This window comes from Sphaeroforma arctica (genome assembly GCF_001186125.1).
Source record: "Sphaeroforma arctica JP610 unplaced genomic scaffold supercont1.429, whole genome shotgun sequence".
Taxonomy (NCBI): domain Eukaryota; class Ichthyosporea; order Ichthyophonida; genus Sphaeroforma; species Sphaeroforma arctica.
The window spans coordinates 48,135-57,470 of NW_014040129.1; the positions used below are offsets into that span (position 1 = coordinate 48,135).

A 9,336-nucleotide genomic window follows, 5' to 3' on the forward strand; every position below is an offset into this window, starting at 1 on the left:
TTTAAAACATTCTTTTCTCGCAAGTTCTAAATGGCGAAATCAATTAGAAAATCCAAGGCGCAGTCTCTATTTCGAAGAAATAGATTTCTACAGAAGTACGTTCCATCACTTGATTAAAGTTCCTGCCTTCCTGGAGTTTCAACTTTCAACTCTTTCAAAATTCAAACAGAATTGCTTACTTCACAAAATCATATTTTATTGTTATTTTAAAAAGCGCTGTCACTACTCTCTACTCTCTCTCTCGTTTCCCCGGACAACGAGGCACTCCGAGAGTTTTTAATTTTTCTATTTTGTTTTTTAAAAATACAATACATAGCCTACTCGACTATGTAGAAATGGAACAAAGAATTTTAAGAAATACAATGATTGTTTTTCTTTATTTATTTATTTTGGAATATATTCACAGTGATACTTGTCCCCTCTTGTATAATTTAGAGAGCTATACTTGTCCGGTCACTCCGGTGTCCTCATTTCTCGAGTTCTCGAGTTCTTGATATTCTAAAAACTAGTAGGCCCCTATTTCTTTTCTAAAATATTTTGCTTTTTGTTTTTAAAAAAATATGAAATTTGGTCTCTCGACTAACTGGAGCCGTCTGCTGGGGTCCTTGAGAGTTTGAGGCTGTAAAGTGTAGACTGGAGAGTGGAGCCTGTGGAGGACTGGAGGGCGGAGTATTTTTATATTTATACTGTACTACTGTAGTCATAACTGAAGTCTGAAACTGAAAGTCAACCCTTTTTTTTTAAACAATATCTCGCCCAGTCCGCTTCCTAATTATTTAGTGATATATTTTCCTCTTTCTCTCCCGCTGACTTCGCTCTCTCTAAAAAATAGATGTCTGTAAATATTTCATTTAAAAAAATGGTGTGCCTGATCGGACTATAAATGTCCGGAGGACGACAAGATGTAGGATTTTTAAAAATAGTACATAGTCGCGATATTATTATTACCTCTCTTTTGTACTCTCTGTACTGGTAGAGGAAGATACTAAATGTGTCAGATGTATCCGGATCCACAATATTAACTGATCTCAATTTGAATAAGTTTCATCAATGATAGAAAGCACGAGAGGACAACAACTTCAGCTGCATACAAGCACATTTAGTAATAGGAAGAGGAGCTGCACGATCAATTCATAGCTATGAGTGAAGACGCGTACCAATATATATTAGAGTTGGAACTGTTCAAGGTTCCATCTGAGCCCTATTCGCCTCTGATACCGTATGGAATGCACGTCAAACGAGTCAAGGGCTCCGGACTTTTCGTTATCGGCTTAATTAATGATTCGTTAGCAGAGCGTGCAGGCTTGCGATTCGGGGACGTCATAATGAAAATTGAAGATGCAGGTAGGTGTGAAATGAAAGTATGTTCTTTATGTTATGGCTGTGTACTTTAAAATTATGTGCATTTGGTCCAAGTGTGTTATGGTTTTCATCAGCACACTTTACTTCAGCTGCACATTTGAGATTTCGTGACGTGCTTTATACAAAATAACTTTTCCTTATCTACAATCTTGCGTTATCTCAACTAATTTATTCGTCCACATATGTCGGTCTTACATAGTCTTATATTCGGAGCAGTGTACTGTATACTAGTAAACAGAGATATCATACATTTGTACTCTTTTAAATCATTTTGATCGGTTAGGGTCAATCAATCGATAGCTCGCAAAAATGCAAATAAGTGTAAGTTGCGTTCACTCCGCATTATCTCGGCGCAGTCTACCGTACAATCAAAGTGGTTTTGATTTAGTAGGTGCTTGCATCACTACAGTGATTAACAAACGTTGAAACTCAGTCTGATTACATTATTCAATATTTAAATGTTAAAAGTCGGTCTACTAACATTATCCGATATTCACGCTTACAATCTCTATCACAGACACCAAGGTTGAGAACATACCCACAGCTAAGGCCATTACACTACTAAACGAGGGCGATTCGATTAACATCACTGTTCGCAAGCAGCCCAGCTACTTGCTGCAGAGATCATCGCCTCACACCTACTGGGGATTTTCTCATAGTAAAAACATCATTAAAGCAGACATGTTCACCAGGTAAGTATCTCTTTGATCCGCGATGTGATCAGCTACAATACACCTGATATTTATTTTTCGCACATAGCTTCTAATAATAGACAATTTTACTAAAAGCTAATTCTAACCCAGCAGAGGCTCTCCGGCAGAACTAGCTGGACTACCACGGAATCAGGCAATTATATCAATCAATGGCATCTCATCGATTTGCTTAGATCATGCTCAGGTCCATGATACACTGAGATCATGCGACAACCAACTGGCAGTACGAGTCATGTATGTTTTTAATGACGCTGTCGTCTGAGCTTCGGAGTTTTATTGATTACCGCGCATAAATCAGTGAAGTCGGTATGTTGATCTTGATCTTGATGTTCACCGTGCACTTTCGCTGCATCACCAGGGATGCGTCACTGTACACCGAATTTTTGAAATGCAACGGCCTCACACAAGAATCATCCCATGAGAGCTTTGCCAAGGTCTTTCAGCCAGATTTGCTTGATAAACAGGAAGATGCGAAACTGCTCAGTGATGTAAGTCGGCAATTACAAATGACGAGACTGAGTATTGATTTATGGTGTGATCGCAGCTTCTTTTGACATGTACATTGATGCACATCGATGGTCCTCACCGCGTAGTTCTCTTTCTTATTACAGCCCGGAAAGCCTATACATGATATTGGGTTCAGCATCTATAACCAAGGTTTTGACGTCTGCCATCGAGACTGTATCACAGGTATGTAGGGTCGAAGCAGACATAAAACTAGTTTGTATTTCTTGTTTTTCTGGGGGGGGGGTTTTTCCGTACATTATATCATTACCATTCATACATTCATCTATGCGTAGGCGAAAAAGGTGATGGCGAGAAAGTAAAGGTCTGGATATCTAGGTACAATGAAGAACAATCGACAGGTTCGCTGCACAGCAATTCGTTCCACCTTTCATCGTTGTTTAAGAGGCGCAAAAAGAAGAATGACATAGAGGAGAAGAAATCGAAAGGTATAGGTATTTTGGGGTTGATATAGGGTAGTTTTTATCTCGTACGATCGTCCGTTACTGTAATCGTTCGTGTTGTTATATAGCTTTATATGATGGCACATGTACCCAGCGATTTAACATTAAGTGTAAATATGTTCAAAATGCTAACGCCTTCATTTTTGCTATCGATCACAGGTGCGCGTGCAAGTGAACTGCTTGGCGCCCTTGGGCTGCGTCATTCTCCGCCTTTGACAGACTCAGTGGTAGCAAGTGATACTTCGGCTACTGACACAGAATACATCACCACAGATACACCGAACAACCCAGATGATAATGTTTTGAACCTACTGGGAGACAGCCAAATCCTTTTGAATGCATTGCAAGCGTCAGAAAGCCCTGCAAGATTGCGCATGTCCAATGACTTATTCACAGACGATGCTTTGGGCAATCCTGGGCGCGAAAGGGGCATGCGGCCCAATCAACGAGACAATAAAACATCACCAATTGACGAGGAGGGCAATTGGCAAGCGCCTCACTATACATTGGTATCAGATAATCCGATGGAGTCTGCCGGCGCATCAATACACAACCTACATCCAGCATCGCAACCAGGCACGCGTAAGGTAATGAAAAAGCGAGAACATCGTGTGGATGGTCAAGGGATTTCCCCATCTCACGTTAAGACCAGCAAGCGGACACAAGCATACACTGCACGACGCCGGATATCATCGCCCGCGCTCTTCCACGAACAGACCCGAAGGCACGAATTGCACAATAATGGAGATAAGAGCTCAAGTACGCTTGCCGCCCGAAAATCACAGGGGGGTACGAGACAATCTAGGCCAAAATCAGCCTATGTCGATAGAAATATGCAGGAATGGGCGGCCTTAGCTCCTAGATCGATTTCAACTGAAAGCCTGGTACTTAGTCCGACCGAGCCAGCAAAGTATTATCATGTCAAACATCGGGTCTCCAACGTAAGGCAGCGAAACTCACAAGAAGGTAACGGCCGACCCGAGCACAAGCTTACGCATAGATATCCGAATCATCAAAACAGTGCACATCTTGAAAACCGACGAGAAGAGTTGAACTCGGGAGCTAACAGAGACCCTCCAAGTTCACCATGCTTTGCAAAAAGTGGTCTAAATAGTGACAGATCTTCACGTGCGAAACAACCTTCGACACCGCGGAGAATATATATCGCGCCGCCGCCGAGTGTGAAATCAGGCGACGTTGCTATGGTTCCTAAGAGCAGTCAAAACGGTTGTTCACCCCCAGTGCCCATGCCAAGCGGCACGCCTAAACCCCGCGTCAGACAGACTGAGGATAGAAGATACGTAGCAATGAGTACAAGACCGAGACCTCGGTCCTTCCATATACCCAACAACGTTGAGGCCGCGTACTTTGCAGTCGGTTTAGGACCACACGATTCAAAACCCCCCAATTCGATAAGTGTCACTAGATCCCCAGATCAAATAATCGAGCAAATGACAAAGATGCGACAAGTTCCCCAAGAACCACCTACTACTTCTATCAAACCACGTGCTCCAAGTGTCATTAGATCCCCAGATCAAATAATCGAGCAAATAACAAAGATGCGACAGATTCCTCAAGAAGCACCTACTACTTCTATCAAATCACGTACTCGTGCTAGCGCACAATTGGTTGAACGACACACATCGCCTATGAATTACGCTTCAGACTTGCACTCGGATTCGTTTCAAAGCGCGCCTGTGGTAGTCCACCCACATACCAGGCCTCGCAGTCTCAAGGTGAGTGTTTCGCAGGCTAACACTCCCAAATCGTCCCCACGTGGCCCGCAAAGTGACAGTATTGTAGCAAGCCCAAGACCTATTTGCACGCTACCGACACAGCGCAACAGCTACACTTCTGGAGAAGCTTTACTGAGTGGATATCGGGCACAGAGTCCTTTGGAGAGAAGCAGGTCAATCCCAGCAAGGCCAAGGCCTAACAAAACAAGCGCTCCCGAGCCGAAGTCTAAACGGGAGTTTTGTCTGGGCAACTCTATTAAGATCAACGACTCAATTCTGCGACAGTGGAGCGCGGAGAGCACGTTAGGAAGTACTTTGACCCCCAATCGAAACGCTAAATGCGCGGACGTGAAAGCCCCGCCAGTTATACAGATTGTACCGATACGGGCAAGATCACCCCTGCCCTCTCGCATTCGCCGTGCAAGCTACGTATCATAGCTTATACGTTTATGTTGGAACTATGTACAATACATGTTTTGCTTCCGTAGTCTCAGTAGAGACACACGAAAGTATTTAAATAAATACACTACTACTAGAGAGCAAGCTTTTTGAAAGATCTACTATAAAATATTTAGAAATAAAGCAGAAACAAGAACATATTTACATACATACAAGTGTATGTACTACTGCAGACTGTATCCAAATAAGGAAATAGTAAAAGGGCGGGCAATATACTGTTTCGCTATGATTTAAACGGCTAGTATAGCTGCTGTCCTTTTATATAAATACAAATATCGTTTTTAGGAAGAAGGTAAGCGTCAATATCAGGTGTTGCTGATATATAGTGCGGCAACTAGCTCATACACGACACACCGTTGCTGGCAAGCATTAGCAACCGAAAGTGTTCTTTGAGCGTTCAATAGCAACATCACAATGATGGAAGATCAAGCTGTATGTCCAGACGTGGAGGACGCCCTCATCGAACAGGTAGTCTTGGCGCAAGGCACTGGCATGCGTTTCAATAGAGCCACACGATAGTCGAAATAAACTCAATCTTGTGTACCTTGAATTACACTGTTATAGTGGTTTAATTTAAAACCTGCTTAATATTCATTTTCAATCTGCCTGATATCCATTCAGGAGTGCTTCCACGACGATATCGATGCCATCCAGGAGCATGGCATCAACGCCGCCGACATCCAAAAGCTGAAGTCCAGCGGAATCGCAACGGTGAAGGTATCCTCAAATACAATAGAAGTTTCATCGCAGATTAAGTTAAGCTGTTGGTCTCTCCTTTACTCTTTATCATGGTGTAGCCAATTGATTTGTAGTGCACCAGATTTCTCCTCGGAGACGTGGCTCAGGCGACAATAAAGGATATGCTTCGAAAACGAACTTTCCCCGTTTCATCCAGTCCTCATCCAAAGCAGTCAGCTATAAACACGCAATAACGGTTAAACTATGATTTACATGAGACAGGGTCTCCAGATGCAAACCAAGAAGACATTGATTCAAATCAAAGGGCTTTCGGAGGCGAAAATTGAAAAGATTCGCGAGGCCGCTAAGAAAATATCCGTATGCTTTCGTGGATGGATACTCGATTGTGGATACCTTAGCATACAAAGCAACCGCTACAACATATTGGAGTGCAGTCCTCATTCTACGGAACATATAGTCGGTTTAAACTTTCCTGTTACGGTGCAAGCAGGCAGGGTGTGATTTCGCACAGAATCATGGCATAAATGCACGAATGCGTCTGCTTAACCTAATCGAGTTTACATTATCGGTGTATGAGGACACGAGAGAAGTTTCCTGACTCTTTTACTGTTGCTTATGCGTACTTTAAGCCCTACATTGACGAATCGCTGAATTAGACGATGATAATCGGTGACCTGCTTGTACTTCTGAATTCCTAAAGAGCCTGTTCTTCTTTATGGCCGTGACTAACCAATAGAAAACTGGTTTCATGACTGCTGCCGATCTGCGAATAAAGCGGGAGTCTGTTGTCCGGTGCAGCACGGGGTCTTCCGATGTAGACGCATTGTTGGGTGGTATGGGGGTGGCCGCTGTCATTCAAGTACCAATGCTTGCGTGCATGTGGCTCAATATCTGGTGAACATATAACTGAAATGAGGCATACGTTTTACAATTGGCTATTTTGACCAAACATATGTCGTGTACGATGTATGTTTTGAATTTGGAACTCTGTATGCGATCAGCTCTTTACTGCACGCACGCAAGTCCGCCTCGTACCGTTCTACTTCACAAACCATCCGAGGCTCGTGATTAATATCGCAATATCAACTTCAACATCACCGATTGTCATATTGCATTGGTTAATTGCTTGTTATTGTACACATTTGCGGCAGGCGGTATACCATCGCAGCAGATCACGGAGGTCTTCGGCGAATTCCGAACAGGCAAATCTCAGCTGTGCCATACCATGTGTGTCACCGCTCAACTACCTACTAGCCTGGGTGGTATGGAAGGCAAGGTCGCTTACATCGACACTGAGGGTAAATCAGGATTATCATGTCGATCTCGTTGCGCATATTAAATTACAATGTTGGTGTTGTGTTCGAGTGTATTTTCACACCACTTTATACCTCCATCAATCACAAAACCTATTGGTATATCGATGGCCAACCGATATAGCCCCGTGCCCACCCTAGCAATCTAACAGAGTAAAAGTATGCTTCCAAATGTGAATCTTATCGACGGTTTGCATCACTAGGTACATTTCGTCCTGAGCGCCTAATGCCCATTGCGGACCGCTTCGGCGTGGATCGAGATGCAGTCCTCGACAACATCATGTACGCACGCGCATATACAAGCGAGCATCAGATGGAACTTTTGACCATATGTGCCGCAAAGTTTGCGGAGGAAAGAGGGACCTTTAAGCTGCTTATAGTTGACTCGATCATCGCCTTATTCCGTGTGGACTTCTCCGGAAGGTATGCACCTAAGAGATCCGCTGCCCTGCCTAGAGAATCAAGACACAACCTTTTTAAAATTGTGTGTTGGTCTCCATGCGCACGAGTTGAATACATTTGCTAGCGCTCAAGCGCATTTGAGCATTTGGTAATCAAATAATATTCCATCGCAAACGATCGTGTGCGTGCACTACCCCCATTATTATAGAGGAGAACTTGCCGATCGCCAACAGAAGTTAGCGCACATGTTGTCTTGCCTTGTGAAATTAGCTGAGGAGTTCAACGTTGCTGTGTTCATCACAAATCAGATGACAGCCGATCCAGGAGCCAATGTCACGTTCGTGGCTGATCCTAAAAAACGTGAGTGCAAGTTATTCAAGCATGCTGGTTTTGCATTGAACAAATTATAGCCTAAATACACCAGATATTGTGCTTTCCGCCATCAAGGTCTCGTATTGGCTGTTATTTTTGATCTAACAGCATATCCGCTTTACTTCATATCAGCCGTTGGGGGGCACATACTTGCGCACAGCTCGACATTGCGCTTGAGGTAAGTACGTATACAGCACTCGATTTGATGGGCGCCACAACTGCTCGATTATGCTTTAGTCGTAGCAATAATGCGAGGCATAAACTACGATCTTTTCTACTAACAACTCACGACTCCATACCTAATCTTCTAAATGATCGCCTCTGTCGACTCTCGCATATCGGATTCTCTACATCAGCTTGAGAAAGGGTAAGAAAGCTCACAATCGACGTCTTTAATTTAGTTCCTTCAGCTGCGGTGCTTTAAGGCATATGCTTGCTGAATTCTCGTGGTAAGCAAAAGTGCTGAGGCACAGTTTCGCACTTATATCAGGTCGCGGAGACCAACGTATTTGCAAGATCTATGATTCACCAGACATGCCAGAAAGCGAAGCGGTGTACCAAATTACGAACGGTGGAATCGACAACCCTACCTCTTAGGTGAGCCGCGACGCAAGTATTGCTAGAAGAATAAGTGTGTTGAAACACAGACGGACAACTACATATCAGAAATGTGGTACCGGTGGGTATGAACAGGGAGAGCTTGCAAGTTTGAACCGTTTGATTTTAATGAGTGTTGAATATCTGATGTCGACGGGAGGAAGACAAGCTTAGTAGCGTATTAACCCTCCTGTAATATGCTTCGGTATATCCCCACAGACGATCAAGATGAAGCGCGCCCAAAAGCTCAGTACCAAGGATTGCAGCTGCAATTATGACTGCAATATGCGGAGATCCGCGAAGAACCATATAGGCTGCAGATATAAAGTACAAAATAGACTTTTGTTTGGAAGCACGCAGAATATTGGTGGAAGAGACACATCGCGCACCAAACGACTGGACATCACCTTCAATCGCCCTTTTGATTAAATATAAATAGGCCGCGGCTAAATCCACGTTCATCCCCTTGCTGTAGAATCCTATTTCACGATGTAACAAAACGCAGTACAATGGCAACTCTTCTATACTTGCAGCGATATATACTTACTGATATATATTGATCCACAAGCTCCCACGAGTATGTCGAGATGCACAAAGGTATTCTTTTCTGCAGCATGACATGAATGTACATGTATATATATATATATATATGTGTGTGTGTGTGTGTGTGTGTGTGTGTGTGTGTGTGTGTGTGTGTGTGTGTGTGTGTGTGTNT

General features: G+C 43.4%; 2 protein-coding genes across 2 annotated transcripts; both read left to right on the forward strand.

Moving 5' to 3' along the window:
• Positions 1 to 1,040: 1,040 nt before the first annotated feature.
• On the forward strand, positions 1,041 to 5,375 carry SARC_06165 (hypothetical protein). Its single transcript, XM_014299946.1, has 7 exons — positions 1,041 to 1,344; positions 1,880 to 2,054; positions 2,169 to 2,309; positions 2,434 to 2,563; positions 2,687 to 2,765; positions 2,876 to 3,028; positions 3,203 to 5,375. The coding sequence occupies exons 1-7, from the start codon at positions 1,140 to 1,142 to the stop codon at positions 5,215 to 5,217; spliced, it is 2,898 nt and encodes a 965-aa protein (XP_014155421.1). The 5' UTR covers positions 1,041 to 1,139; the 3' UTR covers positions 5,218 to 5,375.
• Positions 5,376 to 6,685: 1,310 nt separating this feature from the next.
• Positions 6,686 to 8,621, forward strand: SARC_06166 (meiotic recombination protein DMC1/LIM15; the record flags this gene model as incomplete). The annotated part of the gene is made up of 5 exons (XM_014299947.1): positions 6,686 to 6,770; positions 7,089 to 7,235; positions 7,454 to 7,673; positions 7,861 to 8,012; positions 8,479 to 8,621. 5 exons carry the CDS (start codon positions 6,686 to 6,688, stop codon positions 8,619 to 8,621), a joined length of 747 nt encoding a protein of 248 aa, XP_014155422.1.
• Positions 8,622 to 9,336: the final 715 nt, after the last annotated feature.